General features: G+C 35.1%; 1 protein-coding gene across 2 annotated transcripts in view; it reads left to right on the forward strand.

Annotated features, from left to right (window-relative positions):
- The window catches only part of mRpS31 (mitochondrial ribosomal protein S31), a 75386-nt gene extending 72764 nt beyond the window's left edge, over nt 1-2622 (forward strand). For both annotated transcript variants that reach the window (XM_085827206.1, XM_085827205.1), the window contains exons 10-11: nt 2021-2164; nt 2338-2622. In XM_085827206.1, the coding sequence (XP_085683332.1) occupies nt 2021-2164; nt 2338-2570 (377 nt within the window). In that variant the 3' untranslated portion in view covers nt 2571-2622. The remainder of the gene's footprint in view (nt 1-2020; nt 2165-2337) is intronic.
- The last annotated feature ends 21082 nt before the right edge of the window (nt 2623-23704 follow it).

Below are 23704 nucleotides of genomic sequence, written 5' to 3' on the forward strand. Positions count from 1 at the left end.
GAAGGGCTATTAATTTTGTTTTGGCATTTCATGTTGGTTCACTTTAAGTGGCATTTCACTTTTTTCACTTTTCAAATTGTTGCCACGAAATGTTACAGGCCTGCATTATATTTAAAGAAATTAAATAATGAAGAATCTTTATGAATGTATATGTGTTTCTTGCACTGTGATAAAACAACTGTACATAGAGACACCCAATTTTCAATAACGTAGCCCTTCACTCAAATATGGGTATCTAGAAGCCCAAATTTGTAATTTGTTTTATGTATTTCATATTTTGTAAAAGTTTAATGAATTTTTTATTATAAACTCAACGATTTCAAAGCAAGCATTGGTAACACTGTAAGGGGGGGGGACATTTTTATCTCCAGTGCTCAAGGCTGTGTATCAGAAATTCTAAAAATATGCTCTTTCTAAATTATTTTGTGATATTGTTGGTGAATTGAATTTTGTGATTTAAGTGCGAAGAACATGATAATTAGAAAATAAGGGTAACACACAAAATGTTAAAAAAACGCCCATTTGGTCGTAATATAAATCTTAAAGCGTTCAGATTTGTTTTCTCCCCCCCCCATCTTGTTTAAAAATAGCATAGCATGCCCATAGAATGCAAGATAAAATAATCTGCTCTACCACGAACTAGAGCAAATCCATATTTCAAAACCTGGCTGACTGAATGCTTTCAAATGTTTGCATCAAGTGGTTAATGAGGATGAAAAATAAGTTCGCCATAAGAATGTTAAATGGCATCAGATTGTTTGTAGGTCAGCCAAATCTCAAATATCCACTGCACAAAGTGGATTACTTCAGCAAGAGGTTTTGCTGGATTTCTGAACAATAGTCTATTGAGAATTTAGACCACCTAACCGAGAATTAAATTGGGAGGTGCACTGCACATAGCTGGATTATCTTTGCAGTACCTTGAGGAAAAGCACCATTGCTGCTGAATTATCAAAAATGATATTCTCCCTCTGAGCCCAACTTAGCCTTATTGGGGCCCAGGGCAAAAACTTCTTTGGGGGCCCCCTCTGCTTCAATATTTCAGTAATGAAGAACTGAACTTTATGGAGGTATTTAAATTTTTCGCCTCATTATAGAAGTATAACAAGAAAATTGACTTGGTATAAAGTCCCCCCTCCAATGGTCAGATGAAATATCCCTCTGTCCATTTATCCATTATGTTCTTGTCCATTTTAATTAAACCAATCAGAATCCTGTATTTTTATAAACACATTGCATTTTGTGATATGTAAAAATACAGGCTTTTGATTAGCCAAATTTGTCCATTTGTAATTGCAAAAATTTAGCCAAGTCCCGTTCTAGAAAGTCAATGAATTTGCAAAACATAGGTTTTTTTATGTTCATATGATAGATTAATGAAGAAGCTAGCATAAAACTGAAGGATTTTACATTGCACTGATATTTTGTTTGAAGAAAGTTCATTAAAGAAGGAAACATAAAATAAACTTTCTATTTGATTTAGTGGCCCTCTCTGATGTGGGGGGCCTGGAGCAACTGCCCCGTATGCCCCTGCCTTAGTCAGGCTCTGTTCTCTCTTAACAATGCAAGGTAGTTGAAGATGTTTAAGAGATAGCTTGTATCCTCTATAGTTGCTGGATATTTACATAATAAGCTCTCATCTTCTGTTATAGTTTTCTTTAGAGACCGAAAACAGTACAGGAAATCTTAAAAGCAGGTTACAAAACTTCTCACACAACAAAGTAGAGTAGAGAGGTGGAAAATTTTTACAATAAAAACTGCAGTCTATAAAATAATAATGAAGAATGTATTATAGATTGAAAGCACTTTAAATGTTGATGACAATTGAAAAATGCAAGAATATTTGAACACACCCGATATGTAAACCAAAAAAAAAAAAAAAAAAAGCAATATCTGATTTAGATAAGCAATTAATTTTTCTCAAAATCAGTATATTATGTAACGTTTTAAATTTTACTGAGTGTTATGGTTTGTTGTAATTCTTTTACTGCAGAAATTAAAATTTATTTATTTAAATCAGGTGCAAAGAATGCATTATGGGAAAAGCTACAGGAAAAAGAAATGAGATTGTTAGTTCAATTTGCTCCTACGAATGCTTTTGAAGAAATGATTTTATGGACAGAACAAGGAAAACATTGGAAGTTCCCAATTGATAATGACATTGGTGAGTCATTAATGGTTGATATATTTGTATAATTAGTTGTCATTACAGCTAGTGACAATTTCTACAAATTAAACTTATATGCATATATTATGAATGTATACCTGTACTGTAAAATAATATTTTGTTCATATTAAAATTGCCCCTTCCTCCATCCTTTTTTCATTTCTTTTCAGATATGGGTGCTGAAGAAAATGTTGGTTTCCATGAACATGTATTTCTTGAGCGTCACCTTCATGGTTTTCCCACTAAAGGGCCTATTCGTCACTTTATGGAACTTGTAGTTGTTGGACTATCAAAAAATCCTTATATCACAGTAGACAGGAAGATTGAAAATATAAACTGGTTCAGAGACTATTTCAGAGAGAAAGAAGATATTCTTAAAGAAGCTGGGGTTTTAGAAGGATAATTCTTTAAAGCACTGTACAGTAGATTTAATAAATATGTTTACTATTTGAAAACTGTTGTTTCAATGAAATTCCTTTTAGTAAAAAATCTACATATTAACAGTGTTTATTAGGTACTTTCATATCTCATCAACCATAAAACTGTCACCAAGCTGCACGAATTATGGCCGATTATAGGTAAGCGGGACATAACACACTTGCAGCATCTGCACTTTTGATGCAGTAACCCCAAGTTTGATGCAGTAATTCTTGATGAGCTGCACTTTTTTTCATAAACAAGGACATAAATTAACTACTGTTATTGTACTTTTACCCTCGCATTTTGAGGGAAAAAATTATTAAAATTTGGGACCTGCCTTTTACTATAGAACAGCAAACATAGAATAGTTTCAAAGATATTGGCTCCTACTTTGAAAAAAGTGTCTGTTAATGGGCATGATGTGGTCAGCTGAACATGGCTGACAAAACAGTAATAAATTGAAACAAGTACTTGCAAGCAGTTTGTACTCATAGCGTTCCAGAAAGAGCTTCCAGCAAAATCATAGGGTCTAAAAGTAGAAATGAAAGAAAGTCTTTTTACAAACTGCAAAAATGAAGTGGGTCGAATACTGATTATTTGTTAAATAAAGAAGCATCAGTTCCCTCAGAATTCTGTAAGAACAATGCTGTAACTTTGGTGGTACCTTCTTGATGATAGCCAACTTTCACAGTTGATGGGATAATATGTAAGTACCATTTATTACTTAAAAGTACTTCAAAATAAGATTCTGTATGCTATCAGAAGTTATGATTGAAGTTTCAATTCTGCAATTTAAACCACAGAAATAAGAAGTCATATGAAGTAAATACAGAGCTCACAGAGTCACATTCACTATATGTCAATTTGGGGGGGGTGGCCAAAACTTCTTGCATTGTGAGTAGGGGTTATGGTGATGCAAAATTCATGAGTTACTTAACAGAGGATTCAGGTCAGTCATGACCTGCTCGCATTAACACAGAGAAACACTCAAATCATAGTCTTTGTTAACAATTTGATCATCTGGTAGAAATTCATGATGTCAACACATTTGTATAGCGTTTTATAAATCTATAAATCACTTTACTTTTAATTAATTTAATATTAAAATATATATTATATTTCTTTGACAAAGACAGATTATTTCAATCGAAAGATTCAAGCATGAAAAGCTTCACTACAATCTTGATTTTAAGCTACATTACATGCATCTATAAACAGTCTGGCTATGGCACGTTTTACAACGAAGTCTTTTGTTATCATCGGACTTTGCGATAAAATGTCTACCATTTCCGTGCAATGGTTTTTGAATGCTGAATTTACTAGGTCTTTCTGTTGCTGATCTCTATTTCTGGCTAATTCTACACTCTCACTAGGAGTTTGCAAAAGGAATAATGCAATCTCGTGTCTGAAACCTAAAAGACACTTTTTATTTCCAGCAGAAAGTCGTGATATTTAGTTAAGTTTAGATACGGTCTCACCTTATGTAATTTATCAGTATTGTCAATTTGACTTTTGTCAACTAAATGCAAATTCTGCTTCATATTCCTGTACTACAAATGTGATATCGATTCTCGTACAATAGGAACAGAAATGTCAATACATTTTTTCTTGAGGTAAAGAATAATATCCCGTATATATAATAGTCCAATAAATCTTCCCATATAGGCTTCAGATGCAATAAATTCTGGGAGATTTGCTGAGCTTATAAATTTAGCTGTTCAACGAGAAGAGAGTAAATGTCTATACAAAAAAGAAAATCGAACATCTCTCCAGTAGTTTTACCTTGTGTTTTGTCTTTTATAGTTTCCAGGGTTCGTAGCAGTCCTTATAAGTGCTTATAAGTCCTTATATTTGAAAATAAAATATAAAGGCCCTTATAGGTGCTTACTTTTTCTTTAAAGCCCTTATCTTTTTGTTTTTATTGCTTATTTTTTGCTTTTAGTACAGTCAAAAGTCGTTAATCCGGACTCGTCGGGACTTCGGCGATTCCGGATTATAGATCATCAGTTTAAATCTGGTAAAATGGCATGCAGAAATTATAAAAGTAAAAATATGAAACCGTAATTTACGAAATAAAGAACAATTATGATCTAAAGGGTATCAAAATTTACAAAAAAAAGCTTAATATTTATTTGTTTACTTTATTAAACATTTCTTTCAATGTAAGTTGTTTCAGTTGCTTCGTTTTTTATGTGATAATACTTTCTCTTTAGTTTTATTAAACAGACATAATTTCTTGTTTAGTTACAAAGTTCCGCTGTTCAAGTCTTATAATTGCTGTGTCGAGAATACCGACCAATTTGTCAATCGAAATTTTTTCGTTTTCAATAACCTATGTCACTTTCTTCGCTATCGGAAGCGAATTATAATGACGAGGCATTTGATTTAAATCATATCAAAGACTGAGTACATCGAGATGAAATACTACATTGAGTAATCAATTATAAGCCAAATAAAATAAAAACATCTGCCCTTAAGATAAGGATAGTGCTGACAAAATCAACTTCCAATTCGTTGCACGCCGCTGCGGCGTTAAAGATAAACAAACGTTAAAGTTTATATAAACAAAAAATATGCCTTTATCCATTTTTTGTTTAATGGATTCCGAAAGATACTTTCGCTTTGTATATCCTTTACATATTAGTAAATATATATCGGAAATTCTATTTGACATAATCGAAATTTCAAGCTTACTTTTATAAAATTGCTCTAACAGTCTGCAAAAAATAATAATCCGGATCCAATTCGAAGATTAAGGAACAACGCAATCTACAACATTAACTGAAATAGATAATTAGATAATTTTAGCTTAGCTTATCCCGTCCGTTATACATTAAACGCGCATTCGTAAACGTGTTTTGCGCACGCGCAAATTCGCAGCGGTAAAGGTCTTACGCGCATGCGTCAACGCGACGCATGCGCAGAAAGATTGTAGCTTTTAGGTCCGGATTATGGGTGTCCGAATTAACGACTTTTGACTGTTCTTTTTTTTTAAATGAACGTGCCAAAACCCCCCGTACCAAAGCCGAAACTAAATAAACAACTTTTCTTCCTAATATGGAATGTCAGATGGTGAATCATACTCCCGGAAATAGCTTTCCCCCCTTTCTCTGCATTAACATAACCTTTGGTGTGCACGAAGAGTACAGACAGGTGCCCGTCGTTCTATTGGTCAAAGAATTGCGAAAGCAGTAGAAAATTCCGCTGCATTCGGCATTCTTTTCCTCCCACCCAAATACTACACACGTTTGAATTTCTATCAAGATCTTAAAAATTTGCATTCTCGTTCTGCTTGGTCAGTTCGTATTCGTGTTTATTATGATCGTTATGCTTATATTATGAGCATATGTATGAATGTTTATAATAACGTAGTTGCAGTAACTGCTGAAGTATAGTAAACTTCCAAAAATGGTTGTGTTTTAACACAGATTAGCTTTCTAAGGAATAATATTCGGAATGGCTTAAATAAAGGGAAAGTAATCGAATAGTCAAAATAATTTAATTTTTTTGGCCAATATATTATACAGTAAGAAGGTTGGGAGGTCTCCCCTTTCTCCGCAAAATCTTGAATATTGAAAACTGTTACAGTTCGCTGCAAAACAAGCAACGGACTCTTTTTTTTATTTTTTTTCTTTTGGTTACTTTCCAATCTGGATTGAATAGGACTAAAAGTTCTGCGGTCTACCAACCCAAGCGAAGAATGATTCTATTCCGGAAATTTAACGCTGTCTGTTGAAAATTAGAATGAAAAACACAGTTATTTAGTTCTTTATTCTCCCAATACCGGCTGTTGTTGATTCCGATTGCGTAATATCACGTAGGGAAGAATTACGGCGCACGTATTGCGCCATAACGTTTGCGATGTTTTGCAGAGATAATTAATTTTGATGTTCAGTCCGAGATTTGTTTATGAACACTTACTAACTGAAAGAGTTTTACTGTGCTTACTAAGCAGAATATTTTTTAGTTCCGTTGGTTTATTTTTATATGATGCACATATTGAAATGTCAAAAGCATTTATTAGCGGAAAAATCTAAAGAGCGGCTACAGTCTACCCCCCTCCCGCTCCTTCAAGTTACGCTCGACTGTCCGAATATTCGCCAATTCCAAGTATGCGGGTTAGTTAAGCTTTTACTGTTAAAGGATGACTGCATGAAGCAAATTTCTGTGTTCTTATTTCAGAAATAGTCCCCTTTTTTACTTAAATTACTTTGCTTGCAATTTCTGTTAAGAGGAAACTGATATACAATGAAAATTTAGAAAATGTTCAGAATTTAGATTTAAATTATTTAACTATCAATATGAATGGAAAAACAAATTGTATTTATTATTAGGTTCCAAGCGAATACAATAAATATGCTTTATTATTATTTATTTTCTCTATTTTGAATTGAAATTTCATCATTAAATCTTGTAATATAGTTTAGTTCTTCATAGTTTTTTTTTTTTTTTTTTTTTTTCCCTCTCATTGTAAACTAGTTCTGTAAATTGAACTATTATTTAAAATTAAAAAAAAGAAAAAAAAGAGTAATTATTTTCCATGGTTGAGGTAATGCTTATTCTCTCTTAATAAGTACTTCATTTCTCATAGTATTTTAAATTACAAGTCTAATTTTTAAGGTTATGCAGTTGTGTATGATGTAATTAGACAGGTGCTTATTTTTTTTCTTAAAATGTGCTTGAAAAGTGCTTATAGGTGCTTATTTTTTTAACTAAAATGTGGCTATGAACCCTGGTTTCTCTTCTGTCTCTTTCTTTATTTTCTTCATGAGACATAACTGAGGGTTCCTTTCTTAGCCATGTCAAGTTTTCAGTTTTCTGCTTTTTAAACTTGACTACCACTGCTTTTAGAAGGCTGAAACTTACTTCTTACATGAATTTCAACTTCCCAGCAATATCATTTGGTAAAATATTTTCATTATTTAAAAAATTTTTATTCCCGTCTTCTTCATCAGTAGCTTCTGAAATTTCTGGGGAAGCAACAACAATATCTGTTTCATTCTGGTCATTATTAACATTACCATCATCTGTTTCTTCGTCAACATAATATTTGAAGGGCTTCTTCTAATGTAAGATACCTCGCTATAAGCATTTTTAAAGCAGCCAGAATATGAACCAGAACATTGAAAAGAAAGAGTAAAAAAGGAGCTTACCCATTTCCTGCTGACGTTACGTCAGCACACCTGTTTTCCCTTCCTTCCCAAAACAAATATAAACATGTAATGTTCTGATAAACGGTGACCTTGACTAAAAATAGATCACTCATAAAGACGCCGATTCTTTCATTAAATATTTTCGGCAAAAATACCCGGTTGAAAATTTTGCTTAAATTTTGGTTAAAGTAAGAGATTAATTATTATAAACAAATTTATTGTTGAAGGCAAATATTTTTTTACAGAAATAATCTTCATAATATTCCCTACAAAAAATCATCTGCTGGTACAAAATATCTTGGGTAGTTATATTTATATACGCATTCATTTTGACCATTGCGTCAACGCAACAGCAGCGGCTAATGGGTTAAATTAATATTTAATTAGATATTTTGAATTTGGTATTTTGCTGATTTTATTTTATTACACTTTGATACTGAAATAAATCCTGAGTAGAGAAGAAAATCTCTAACTTATCAAAATACTTTTAAATGTGATGAGAATAAAATGAATGTACATTGAGTCAAAAAAAAAAAGTTTTATATCTATTCTACTGGGCTGATTGATGAAATTCAACTTGTGTTTTTCATGCCTCGAAAGCATGACTTAGATTATATATAAATTATATATATTAGATTTAGATTATATATATATATAGCGTTCTAACATACGTATTTTGACACAAACTGGACTTCTGAAATGACATACCAAGTTTTTTCCCATGTTTCGATCATATACCTCAAATTATGCCAAAGTGATAACTTTTATAAAAATCACCTCAGTTACTTAAAAGAATTATAGATTCTCGGGGTTAATTGAATTTGTTATATATTTATGGATATCTTTTTTTTTTTTTTTTTTTTTTTTTTTTTATTATTATTATTATTATTATTATTATTAAATTTACTTGATTCCTTCTTTCAGAATTCACAGTTTAAGTTCAATCCAAATAAAATTTGCTTATTTTAAAATTAGTTTTAAAATATGTATTTAAAATAAATTTATAAAATTTTACTGTCGTCTTAAAGTAGGTGTATTTTCAGTCATACCTGCAAAAAATTAATTTTTTTATCCACAGTTTCCCAAGATATACATGAATTTAAATATTGGTACATTTTGAAATTTCGCATATTCGGTATAAGTGATAGTAATGCCAAATGTGGTTTATACACTTTGTTATAATCTTCAGTAAATTGTAACAGTTATTTTGAATCTTAAGTTTCCAAATAAATTTTTACTGTTATTCATGCGGATTTTCTTTATTTCCATTTTTATTAATAATGTCTGGTAAATATTTGGTATAATACATGAAAAACTATTTTTTAATTTATTATTAATCAAAAGTTTAAAGTTTTTTTTTTTTTTTTTCTTTTTCCCTGTCAAGAGTAAGTTTCTACCATTATCATTCTATCATCTGCTATTTTATTTAACTTCATTTTAATATGCAGTGAATGTACCATGGCACTATGGTTATACACTGACTACCAATAAGTATTTGGACACCTATGCAAATGACGATATCTGCGGTCATAAGGTACGTCACGGACTCCGCCGGTATATATTGTGTAGAAAACAGCATCGACTTTAGTCGCATGCAAGACGCCTAGCAGTTCGGAGCTCTCTGATTTCGAGAATATAATTATCGGGTATCAGAAATGTGGCCGATCCTTAAGGGACATATCTAGTGATCTGAAGTACCCAAAATCGACAGTGGCCTATGTGATTAAGAAGTGGAAGGTGAGCGGTGTTTGTCGGAATGTGCCCCGAGTCGGCAGACCAACGAAACTGGGAGATAGAGACCGACGAGTGCTGTCTAGAGAAACTCGGAAGAACCGCACCCAACCGACGGCTCTCATCCGTGAGGAGTTTCAACAGGCATCCTGGAGTATTGTTTCAATGAATACCATCCGTAAGGAAGCACATCTGCTTGGTTTTCATGGTCGTGCTGCTGCCCATAAGCCTTTGATCACAAAGTCCAACCGCGCTGCTCGGTTAATATGGGGCAAAGCACATCGAAATTGGACCGTAGATCAGTGGAAACGGGTTCTTTGGAGTGACGAATCAAGATTCACCCTTTACCGTTCGGATGGCAGGGTCTGGGTCTGGCGTCTACCTGGAGAATGTCTCCTGCCAGAATGCATTCTGCCAACAGTCACGTTTGGAATTATGGTCTGGGGGTGTTTCTCCTGGTATGGGCTGGGACCCTTGGTCCCCATTCATGGTAAGCTCAACTCCGATGCCTACTGCACTATTTTGGATGACAATGTGCTTCGTACGTTGTGGCAGTTTTACGGGTTGGACCCCTGTTACTTTCAGGACGACAATGCCAGTTGTCATGTTTCGACGTTAACCAAGACTTGGTATGGTGCCAATGGAGTTCATCGAATGGACTGGCCTGCCCAGAGTCCAGACCTGAACCCTATCGAGAACCTCTGGGACGAGTTGCATCGCCGAATTCAGGGGTGCACTACCCGTGCAAAATCGGTGAAGGAACTTCTATGTCTTCTCCAAGCCGAGTGGAAGAAAATACCACTAGCTGTCATACAGAGACTTGTGAAAAGTATGCCCCGGAGGGTCCATGCTGTAATTACCTCTCGTGGAGGCTCTACCAACTATTGATTTTGAATAAAGTTGGTTTTTCTTTTCTATCACCAGGTGTCCAAATACTTATTGGTAGTCAGTGTATACACTGTGGGAACTCCGTAATGTGGCTACGATAAGGGATAACCAGTTGTAATGAACGACTTAATGCTTAGAATTTGATGATTTATGGATCTGAACTAGGATGTCATTCAGCCTGTTTAGGACTGTGTAGAACTGTCCCAGGATGACTGTAGTTTAGTAGAAAGTCCTTTCCATTGAATCAGATTCCTTAACCACACCTAGTCACCTTTGTTGAATCGATCTTCTGTAGCTATGGGAGGGAATGGAGAATGAAGTTTTCTGTTCCTTCCTTAATATAAAGTTTTTTCCCTTACTGTCTCCTATAATACTAAATGGATCAGATTACTGTTTTAACAAGATGGTAATGGAGTATCTGTTCCGCATCTCAGACTACTGTTTAACACACCAGATATAACAGCTATTTCGCATGTTGAATAATGGTGTGTTGTAAGTTTATGAGTTCAAAAATTGTTATCATTTGATATTCGATTACTTTAAAATTTATAACAATATTACTCTGTTTTCCAAAGGTGCCCAAAGAATTTTATGAAATGATATTCCTGCTCTGAAGAGAAGATATTAAAGTTTTCATTCAATCTTTTATTTTTCGAAAAAATATTTGATGTGAAATATTTAATGAAGAGTAAATCAATGCATACATGAAAAATAAACCATATTTCCTGACTTTAATTTCTTGCATTAAAAAATTTTGACCTTTTTACAAAACTAAAAATGTCCACGATTTTTGTAGGACACTATATAGTTTTTGTTCTATATCTTGATTTTGTGGGTTTTAATTCTTATATTAATAGGCCTATTGTAAATGTTTGATTTCATAATGATTCAGATGCTAAACTGGAATTTAAAGATACTTAGCAACTTTTCTTTAATTTTATAATTTTCACATGCTTTTATCTCACTTGGATTTTGATGTTGTATGCCATCTACCGCGATCGTATGCAGCCACAAAAAGAACTTCCTCAATTCTACAGATGCTGGTAATACTCAAATAATTGGATCGTTCTGGGGGATATTGAAGGTAAATGTTCTGTACAACATGTGGAATGCCACACCGCAAATGCTCCACATTATCAGGGCATTATTAGTATGGCATGAACACAAAATGATTAAATTTGTAATCATTTTGGAGGTTTACAGGGGTGCAAAATTAGTAGAAACAGCTGCCACCCCTGACAGCTAAAACGGCCCTTACCCCATTAGGCATGGAGTTAAACTGGGCTTGGATGACAGAACTGGGCAACTTATTCCCTGCTTCTTTAAGTCTATGCCACACTTCATCAACCGTGTTAGCTGGGGAGGGGTAGTGGGCCAGTTTCTCAGCAATCCATGACCAGATGTTTTCAGTAGGGGTAGATCTGGAGACCGTTCAGGCCAGGGCAGCAGTCGAATACCCTATGTAATAAGGAAGGTCAGAACACGAGGTGCAACATGTGGTCTTGCCTAAGCTTGTTGGAACATGGTGTTGGGGGGCCTCAAAGATAGGGTACAACCATTGGACGTAAGATGTCAGAAATGTACCCAGTTGCATTCAAAGTACCATCGATCCGAACTAGAGATGTGCGTTTCATGTACTCAGATGGCTGGCCAAACCATCACACCGGGTGCAGGCTCCCTATGCCGATATCGAATACAAGTAGGCATCGTGCGGTCTCCTTGGACACTCCAGACACATATACGACCATCAAATATTGCACATGGAACCAGGACTTGTTTGAAAAGGCGACATTGTGCCACTCCTGTACCCAGCTTTGTAGTTCGGCGCACCAGAGTTGCCGTCTCTCTCTATGTTGCACTGTCAAGGGAATCTGAAGTAATGGTCACCTTGCTGATAGTCCACACTGCTGCAAACGTCGATACACCTTACGAGTTGATACTGGGCGTTTTGCAGACATGCTCGTTACCTGACTAATGGTCCGTGATGTGGTGTCACGGTTTTGCAGGCTGACCTCATTATGTGTGCCCTCTTTGGCGTTAGTCATGGGAGAGCATTGAGTTACTGCTTGCCGTTCAGTATGACGCTCAGCAATCCATTGATTCCATATTCGCATGACAGTGGTTGGATGTTGACCAGAATGATAATCTACACTTTTGGACAGGCAACGATCCTGCCTATATCGAATTTTGAAACTTGCTGGTAAGTATTTCCTCTTCTTATTCGGAGCATAACATGATATTCTGAGCAAATTCCAATCTTACATAGAACTTTCCAAGTGAGAAATCCACTACACAACTTTTCTTTTATGCAGTGCTTCAGATGTTGTTTCTCCCTCCTGCATCACTTGAATGCTCTGAAATACTAATCATTTGCATATCCCAACCTCTTCTTCCTTTCATGTGATTTTGACGTTCGTCAGATCATTCCTTCCTGATGTTGCAATTTTTCTGGCCAGCAGTAACTAAAAGCAGTAGATCACATTACATTAATACCCACACTTAGTTTATTTGTTTGGAATGAAAATAACTGTTTACCCATCTAGAGGGCTGATTTTCTTGAAAGTTTGTCCTCTTACTCATTTGCGCAATCTTTCCATTCTGAGCAGTGTTAGTTAAATGCAGTAAAGGTTGGAAATAATGCTTTTACCTTGGTCATATGTGCTTAAAAATAAATCCAGGTTGCTGGTAACAATGCACATTTTAATTCATAATTCTCAAAGATAAATTTAAGTGAGTTAAATATTATGATTTACAGGCATCATTTTCGTATTGTCATTTCTACAATTTCTCGAACTTCTGTTATCCTGTACTATTATGAAAATTCATATTCTGGTGCTGTATCAGCCCCCCTTTTCCCTCACAAAATTTTGAACCGGAATAGTATGATTACTTCATTTTTTTTAGTGTATTTAATGAAAATCGAGTATTTTAAAAGGTTTCTTTTATACATTTTATTGTTTTCTTAATATTTTAAGTACATGTTTACATATTTTATTAATATTTAATGATAAATACTCTTTTAAGGTATCTAAACATATTTCACAGTTCTCATATCGTAATTTGCCAATTTTTTTAGCATTTTTCTTCGATTTTAAAGTGCTTAACGGTAATCTCTAAAATATTAGACTAGTCCGAAGTTTTGGAAATGAATTTTTTTTTTTTAATTTTATTTATTGTTTAGCCCAAAGGAGCGTTAGCCAAGAACTATTATTCTCAAAAGGAGTTTTGCGTTGCGTCGCTATAAAAGCCTGAATCACTTTTTAAATTGTGCCATCAAATATTATCGCCCTGTATTATATTTAAAGAAATTAAATAATGAAGAATGTATGCATGTTTTTCGCATTGCGAAAAAACAACGGTATCTAGAGCCATGAAATTCCTAATAACGTAGTCCTCCACCCGAATATGGACATCTGGAAGCCCGAGTTTTGGATTTACAATTTCTTTTATTGTGTATTTCATATTTTAAGACTTTAGAGAATTTTTGATTAACAAACTCAATGATTGAAAATAGCAATGGCAACATCGGAAAAAAAAAAAAAAAACATTTTTACCTCCAGCGCGCGAGGCTCTCTATCCGAAATTCTAAAGACAGGCTGTTTTTAAAAATGTTTAGCCCAAATGCTCTAAACGTGTATGTAAGTGAAAAAAAAGTCCCGTTGGACTTAATATGAAATCTGATTTTAATTGTATTTTATTCATAAACAGTTTTGTTTTTTATTTTATTTTCTCCTACTTCCAACTAAAAAAGACACTGTTAGATGTTTGGTATTTTAATTTGAATAAATAAAATTCTACTCTGCTAAACAAATTTTATCTTGAAAATCCTATCTAAATTTCCTTTGGTCTTTTAAGTGTATTAAAGGATAGTACTTCTACAAACTTATTTGATTTGCTATCTTTTATACGATAGCGCTTGCTTTGCTATCTTTTATACGATAGCGCTTGCTTTGCTATCTAGTTTCGTCATCCGCGCCATTGCGAAACTACAGACCAGCCTCTATTTCCATCATTTCTGCTTAAGATAAATGATCAGATTTTGTTCAAAGGTAAAGGTTGTATCTCTCTCTGTCTAAAATTCAAAGTACTTAAAGATTATGGAAATTCCTTTTGAGTTTTTTATTTGCTTTTTTAGGAATTAAAATTTTTATTATACTTTATTTAATTTATAATAATTTTACTGTAAATCTGATTAAATGTAAAACTGATTTGTCGTAATTATATATTTGAAATAATTTTACTTGAATTTCTTTACTGTTTTATTTTCGGATATTATTATTCTATAAAATAAAACTTTAAAAAAATCATGATTTAATTGTAAATTCCTTATTTATAATAAAGAAAAAAATGGGCGTACATACAGGGGAATTCTAAATTGTTTTTACAAATTAAGAGGGGTGATAGTGCTCATCCAGATGAGCAATAATCACCATAGAACATAGGGTCGCATTCCACTCTGAGAGGCAGAAAAGAGAAGTATTAGAATTCCAACTTGAACTTACAACAGCGTTGGCAGAACGAATGAGCGAGATCTAAAGTTGCACAGTCAGTTTAGTGAAAAACTCACAGAAAGTGCACAAAACTTGGCGTTCGAGTGGTAATTCGAGTTCAGACTTTGATGGCTAACACTCAAATACACATCTTTGGTTGCCAAGGTATCAACCTCGCAAACCATTGCAACAAGTTAATTATCTAATCAAAGGCTGAATATTATCAATTAACTCCAACTTCCGCCGTATGCCGAGATTAGCACGAAAAGTTCATGCTGTGTTTCCCGCTGTCAGAACTTCGCGTCCTATAGAAGGGCGCTTCAAGTAGAATGAGCGCAGCACAGTAATTCTAGGAGAACCAGGATAGAAGATAGCAAATATTCCCCGCTAATAATTTTTTTAGATAATTAAATTGTTGCAGTCGTTTGCGAGGTTGAGACCTTGCCAACCAAAGATGTGCATTTGAGTGTTTGCCATCAAAGTCTGAGCTCGAATTAATATTCAAAAGTTTTCGGTTTTATCCGTTTTGTGCATTCTCTCTGAGTTTCTGCTACTCAGAGTGGAATGCGACCCTATGTTCTGCGGTAATTATTGCCCATCTGGGTGAGTCCTGTCACCCCTCTTAATTTGTGAAAAAAGATTAGAATCATTCTGTATTTGTAAAGCGCATTATCTCTTTAGGCCTAGAATTGCAAAATTCGGCTCACAGAATCTCCAAAAAGCTCAAACAATTCCCACAAAATTAGAACTAAGTATTTCTATTTCATGTTGACGCAATTTTTAACTGATTTTTTTATCCCATATATCCATGCATTAACTATCAAACTAATCGCCGCAAAATTAAATCATCAAATAGTAGTCTTTCTAGAAAAGAAGTTTATTGTGAATCTCTAACGTAATTTATGAGATACAGATAGAGATATTATGAAGTTGCTTATGTGGGCGCAGAAGGGCCCTAAATAAGCTAGATAAGAAAGTTAAGCCACTGAGGACACGTGACTTTGATGAGCTAGCTGATGAAACTCCAAGAATGGTCAAGAAAATGAGGTAAAAGTGGGGAGATCATTGTCTCCTGTACTGCATGTGTGTCAATCTAATGAAAAGTGGCTAGACAAAGACACACTGCGCAAGAAAACAAGCTAACGTTGGCAATCAAAGCTATGTTACGAAGATCTGGTCTTTAAAACCTGTGAGTAGCAAATGGTCTGATCAAATTATCTTCTGGAATGATTTGGTAACTAAGAACTTCTGAAAAATTTGCAGCACCACAGCTGAGTCCAGTTTCGAAGAAACGCTTATTTAGTAATGTGGTCCACTATAGGGTCGATTTTCACGTCGTCATGGATCAGTTTGTTTCTAAGCAGGTAATGAGCATTTACAATTCTTCTCAGAATCTTATTCTAGACTACCTGAAGTTTGTGGAAGTCTGCCTTTGAGGCTGACGCAGAATAACGTTAATTTATTCACTCTTTCGATCATAATAAATTGAATAATTTTTCATTTCGGCAATTGTGGCTTAATAACTTTTTTTTAGTTATACATCTCTGCATATAATAAAAGAAAGAGTCTGTGTGTCTAGACCCAGGCCTACGAAATTTAGTATATAGGTGCATCTAGACAAGAGCCAGTGCACCTCGAAGCGATTTTTTTCAAAATTCGAATCAGATTTTTTTTTATTATTTTATCTTTTTGATTTTATCGCATCATTTTGAATAGTTTCATTCTTTTAGAAATGTAGTTTTGGCAACAGTTTTTCATTCAATGCTTTGTATACTGGACTGCTGACTGTTGAAAATATGAGATAACATGCTGCTTATTTTCTTTTGATTTTTGAACACGCAACACGCGCATCGCAATCTTATTCTGACGCGCATGTGCCTCGCGAGGAACAACAGAAAGAATTTTTTTTTTTTTGTTTGTTTGTTTGTTTGTTTTTTCCCTTTCTCTTTATTAGCTAATGGCAAAGAGGTTTGTGCATTTTGAATTATGCCATCCACAAAGCACAATTTTAATTGGTTATTGCTTTCAGATGATAGTTTCATTCTTTTAGAAATGTGGTTTTGGCAACAGTTTTTCATTCATTGCTTTGAATACTGGACTGCTGACTGTTTTCTCTTGAAAATATGAGATTTATTTCTTTTTTATTGCATGATGTTTTAATTATATAAAAAGTTTTGCATGATTTTTTTTAGGAAATAAAGTTCTTAACTTCCTTTATAGCATTTGAATTCTTAAGATTTTGCAACGGGAATTTGGTTAATTTATTTATTAGGGTAATTAATAATTGTACTAAGAGATATTGCTTATTTCATTGTAATTTTGTTATATGTAATACTTTATTTTATTTTATTTTTTATAAAGTTGTTCCGCAGAGTAAAATTCTGCCGCAGTTTCTAAATTTAATGTTTGGTGTTTCCTTTAGGCATTTTTTCAGTACATTTGAAAGCCAAACAAAGGCTGGCCGCGTAGCTGCTAGTTTAAAATATTTTATTGTAATTTTTGAAACTCTACATATCTTCGTGAAATAGTTTTCTTCTTCTTAAGCGAGGAATGAGTAGATTGCCAGTATGAAATTAAGGTGACAAATCTGACATTCGAGCTAAAAACTTTGTATGGAGCAGTGTTGCTGTATGGAGCAGTGTGTGAAAACGTACATGACAATTGCACCTTATGATTTCAAATCGAAAATAATAGAGTGTCTGGCTGTGAAAGTGAAAGAGTTGAGCGTCATGAGAAAAAAATTTCTGAGGTCCAATATTTTCAATATCTAGCCGGAGTGAGATTACTGGTGTTCACCAGTTTTCTTCCGTCGGTTTCCAATTCACGTCTTCGAGTTTTATTTTAGTATTTATGGGGATTTATTTAATTTACTTAACAGTTATTTTATGTTTAAGCAGCTTTCCTATCGCCCTTGCTTTAAACTCTCACTTTCTTGCAAGAACGCAAATTGACTAGCTCGTGTGTATTCAAATGAAATAGAAAGAAGTTATTATTTAAAGGAAGGTTTTAGATGGTGAAATCAAAGAGTGTTCAGCCTTCCTGAAGGCCAGGTTGATATTGTTACGAAATCCTCAGCTGCGGTGAGATAGTTACTAGAAAGCGGCAGGTATAGGCAGGGTTGCCAGATTTAGCGTGAAATCGCGCATTTCGCGACGAAATCGGCGACATGCCATGCACGGAGCGAGAAAATTCTAGAACTCATTCTTAGCAGTTTACCTCGGGAATGTTCTCGAAGATCTTCCTTATCCTGCCAATCGTTTGCCAATTCAAACTATCATTTATGACAATTCTGTTGATGATAATTTCCCTGTTGTGTGTTATACAGATGGCAGTAAAATTAATAATCGAGTTGGGTTAGCTTATGTCGTTTTCCATCATGGTTCTGAACTGGAGTACAAACTCTTTAGAATTCCCAGTGAATGCAGTGTTTTCCAAGCCGAATTACTGTGCATTAGTGAGTCAATTAAGTGGATATCTAACAAATGTTCGCTGAGTGCTAAATTTCTTATTCGCACTGATTCTCTTTCATCCTTATATTCTCTTAGGAATATCTTCTCATATAATAAATTGTCACTTCCCATGCTCTTCTTAAAGAGCTTAATAATAAAGGTGTTGATGTTATCTTTTCTCATGTACGTGGCCACTCTGGCAATCTAGGAAATGAAAGGGCTGATTGGTTGACAAAACAAGCTACACATCTTCAAGTAATTACTCCAATGATACTTCCGAAGTCATTTTACAAGAACAAAAGTAGGGATGATACAATACTCGAGTGGAATGAACTATACAGGAATTCCATTCCTCACAGACTAAATAATAAACATTTTTTTCTGCAGTTTTGAAGTTACTCAATTTCTAACTGGACATGGTAAATTCAATTCATATCTGAAGAGATTTAGATTATCTAGTACAGATTTATGTTCATGCAGTTTCGGGGAGTGCAAAATGTCGAACATTTGTTGTTCTATTGTTCAAAGCTCAAGGAAGGACGAAAGGAACTCATTTCTAGGTTCTGTGATTATTACATTTCCTCCCCCTCTTCACGTATTTGTCCAACATAAAATGGCTTTCTCTTTCTTCTGTAAATTTATCTCTTACTTGTCATCTGTGAATTTGTAAGTTTATTTTATTTTGTGTTGTGTTGTTGTATTTGTTTGTTTTTTTACTTACCTCTGTAAGCTTTGTGTAAATACTATGTGGTGCACAAGGATTTAAAATTTTCAATTAAAAAAAAAAAGGTGGTTGAAAGCTACATATAGCTTGCCTGTAGCGGAGTAGTGTGGAGTAGTAGTATCTTGAGTTCAGAGATTAGCTTGAGAGCGATTCACCGAGTAGGGAGCTGTACTTCAGTGCTTTGTCGGGAAGCTGTCTTCACCCTTATAGCCTGAAGGTTGTGTTGCTGATTGTTTCAGCGTGTTTATCGTTGTTTTCAACGATTGTAAACGTGTCTTTGTGACTGTAAACTGTCCTGTGTAATATTAGCAAATAAATTTATGTTTTGATTCTTCATCAAGTGTTATCATCAATTACTCCGAATCCACGAACCCGTAGAACGCAATCTTTGATTCTCCAGTGATTAGAATTCTGTGACGTTGAGCTTGCCATTAGTTTTGTTTACTCCGACTTTCGAGTCACAGCCAGCTGGCGCGATAGTTAAACTGTGAGCCGTTAGTCAGCGTCATTGCTTTTAAGTTATTCATTACCTTTTGAGTCAGGCCAAAAGTGTTGGCTTTTGTAAACACGAGTTAGTGCGGGTTGTAAACCAGATTCGAATCCAGAATAAAGGAGGAGGAGGGAAGAATTCAGTTTCATTTTAGTTCATCCATTTTCTTTTTGGCAGAAACTGAGTTAAACTGGAATCTGAATGCACAGATGAAATTACAGTTTTTTTCTTTTAATTGTTTATAAAAAGTATTTTTTAATTTTTTAAATGTTAAATAATAAACTCTTTTATAAGTATGAAACTGTATTTCATTATGCATTGGAATGCGTAACATATGGCATTAGAAACGTCTTTATTAAATATGCTCATATAATGGTTTACAAACCTTAATAATGCTATTAAAAACTGCTTTAGTTTTTTTAAATTCAGTAAGCTTGTGTTACTAATAAATTGCTTATTAGTAACATTTGAATACAAAGATGAAATTACATTTTTTTCTTTTAATACCAGGGTAAGTTGAAAATTAAGTTTCCCCTGTCGACTGTGGTCAGAGTTGTGTATGAAAGTCAAAAAATAGAATGAGACATTAAAGATATAACATACCTTTATTTTTCCACATAGGTACCAAGTACATTGAGACATTTGTCATATCGCTTGATAAGCTTCAAAAAGTCCTCCAGGAAAAAATCAGGGCTTTGTATGTGGAAGAAGCGTTGAACGGCTTGTTGAACGGCTTCCAAAGCGCCTTCCCCCGAGATTTTTCTTCAAAGCCGGAAACAGATGGAAGTCGCTTGGTGCGAGATCAGGACTGTATGGCAGATGGTGTAGGCGCTCCGAACCAAGAGTTGCAATATGATTTTGCGTTGCCGTCGCCGAATGTGGTCTGGCATTGTCATCCAACAGCAGAACGCCAGATGTGAGAAGGCCAGGCCGCTTTTTCCGAATCGCCTCTTTCAATTTCGACAGGGTTTCACAGTAGCGCGAAGCATTGATGGTTCCAACCTCCAAAAAGTCCAGCAACAAAACTCCTTGGGCGTCCCAGAAAACTGTGAGGAGCACTATACCTGCAGAGGGAGTTGTCTTGAACTTCTTTCGGACAGGTGATGACGGATGTTTCCACTCCATAGATGCGGCCTTCGATTTTGGCGTGAAATGGTGGACCCATGTTTCATCCCCCGTCACAATCTGAAACAAAAAGTCATTGCCATCTTCATGGTAACGCACGAGATATTCCAGGCTGGCCCCCATGCGTTGTTCCTTGTGTGTCGAGGTCAATTGTCGGGGCACCCATCGTGCTGACACTTTTCTGTATCGAAGAATGTCGTGGATGATGTTTTGAGCTCGCTCAGATTCCAAGCTCTTCCGCTACTTCATCGATGGTGATACGCCGGTTCGCTCTAATCATGTCATCCACCTTCCTGACATTTGCATCTGTAGTGGCCGTGCGCGTCCGTCCAGGTATGTCCTCCACTTGCTGACGTCCATCACTGAATGTGCGACACCATCTCCGCACCATTTGCTTCGACATCACACCTGGCCCATAGACTTTCACGAGGCGGTTATGAATTTCTGTTCCTGATACTCCACGTGGATAACCATAGTGGTTTCATAGCGGATAGCCGCTCTCACTTCCTCCTTTGACCACGAATTCAAAACGCACCTTCTCTCCATACCTACCGGGGCTCAAATGAGAGGCTGGTCTCCGCTTTGCGCAGGCACTGCAACAGCGCCATCTGCTTGATTTGCATCGACCTCTACCCAATGGTGTATCGGTGACTTGCGCGTTTTCCTGCTGTGTCGCCTTTCGCCCATAGCCGTTCAACGCTTCTTCCATATGCAAAGCGTGAATTTTTCTTGGAGGACTTTTTGAAGCTTATCAAGCGATATGACAAATGTCTCAACGTACTAGTACGAGAATAATAAAATAAAGGTATGTCATATCTTTAATGTCTCATTCTATTTTTTGACTTTCATACACAACTCTGACCACAGTCGACAGGGAAAACTTATTTTTCAACTTACCTACGTAGTATTATAACTTGAAATTAGTTATTCAAGTAGTAACTTGAAAAACTCGGAAATTACTTGTTAAAGTAACTCAAAAGTTACTTAAATAGTAACTTGAAAACAATTTAGTATTATAACTTGAAAGCTAAGACGAAAAGCTTATGCTACTTGAACTGATAATAACGCTCACAATTAACAATTTTCTGTGATATTCTTTAATGACCAGCGATTTACTAGACGCACTTAAAGTGAAAAGTTGTAAAAATCATGCTATATATGTTTCTATGCACAATAATATGCTATTCTTATTTGTAGATAATCCATAGAAATAAGTTAAGACAATGTTTAAAGGTAGGAACATCGATTCTATCTTAGTTTCAAATATTTTCCCCTTCCGATTCACTCAATGATTTTCTTTTGAAGGTTAGGCAAAAAAGCTGACGTAGGAAAAGATGCCTTGCTGGCAGGTGTAAAAATAGCAGCTTAACTGTTACCTGGTATGCTGAGAAGTGTTTGAGTACTGTCACTAGTTAAGTAGTTTCCTTCCCTACCGAATATTACATATTAGACCATGTAAGAAACGACTGTGAGCAGCCTTGTGTACTGTCAGAACTGAAGACATTTTTATCTTTGAGGGAATCCTCTAAATGCTAAACGCGTGTGATAAAAACTTGCTTATTTGTATGTATGTATATTTGAACTGCCTAAAGGATGGGATGCCTTCATGGAAAACATTTTATGGAAATGGTTTGTATTTACTCTGCGCTTGGGGAAAAGCATATGCTTCTAGCCTGTTTAATGAGATTCGAATCCAGGTTGCTGGTATTCAGATTTTTGCCACTCTAATTCTAAACCTGTATTCAGATTCTAAACCTGTATTCAATGCTGGTATTTAGATATTTGCCACTCTAATTCTAAAATCTAAACTCAGTGGCGTAACTCAAGGCCTGCAGTGCCCGAAAATCTGCTTTCTTGACCGTGGGCCCCGGGGTGCGTAAGCATATGCCCTGAACAAGTGGTCAGCTTGGTGTCAGAACCCCCAGTGTTTGTAGAAAAAAGGGATAGAGGGCACTGCGCCGCCCGTATGTGTAGCTAATTAAAATTTTTCACCAGAGAGAGTTGAGAGATTGATGAGAGTGGTTGAGAGAGGTATAAACTAGATATCCTGTAATCTGTATATAATACTTGTACATAGTCTTCTCTTCATAAATAGCTTTAGTTAAAGGAAAGTGTCGTTATTTGATATCATAACATATCAAGATCCACCGATGCCGCGTATGGAATATTGAGTAAGTTATTACATACAGCAAGTTTTTGGTAGCAACAGAAGGTGAGTCATTTCATTTTTATCTGCATGCAATTTATCTTTGAAAATGAGTTTTGAAGAAACTGTCGAAAGAAATAGAAAAATTAGAGGTTCAGTTCGTACAAGTGTAACAAAATTAATAAAGAAATTGGAAGAGGAATTGCAAAGCGAGAATCCGAACCTAGAAGTGTCGCAGGAATCGCTTTCAGTGTTAATCGAGAGAGAAACTAGCTTGTTAAAATATGATGAAGTTATTAATGCTCAAAGCACTGTTCAGGAATTAGAGACAGAAGTAGAACATTGTTTAGAATACAGCGAATCCATCATTAGGGATGTAAATCGAAAGTCAATAGATATATTCAAAATGTGCGTAAAACCGGAACAACTTCACAAGTTTCGGAAATCAAAACTAATTATAATACTAAATTACCTCGCATTACCTTAGAAACTTTCAGCGGGGATTTATGTAAATTTACTGAGTTTTGGACTCAGTATAAAGCTGCCATTCAAGAAAACAATACGCTTCAAGATGTTGAGAAATTTAACTATTTAAGATCTTTACTCACCGGTTCAGCTGCAAAAGCTATAAGCGGATTGCCATTAATAGGAGAAAACTATAAAAAGGCCATCGAAATCTTGACTGACAGATTTGCGAAAAAAGAAATATTATTAGCGCGCATATGAACGTTCTCCTATCTTTGGAGCCAGTACGTCGTTCAAGTGATGTATCCAGTTTGAGAAAACTATATGATGAAATAACGGTTCAACAAGAAGTTTAGAGACATTAGATATTAATTTTAATTCTTATGGCAATCTTTTACTTCCTATTTTATATAAGTGTATACCGCAAGATCTAGGGTTACAGTTTAGTAGGGAGCA

The sequence above is a fragment of the Stegodyphus dumicola genome, chromosome 11 (genome assembly GCF_044657685.1).
Source record: "Stegodyphus dumicola isolate Sdum_Otavi_A_Nest chromosome 11, ASM4465768v1".
NCBI classification, from domain to species: Eukaryota; Metazoa; Arthropoda; class Arachnida; order Araneae; family Eresidae; genus Stegodyphus; species Stegodyphus dumicola.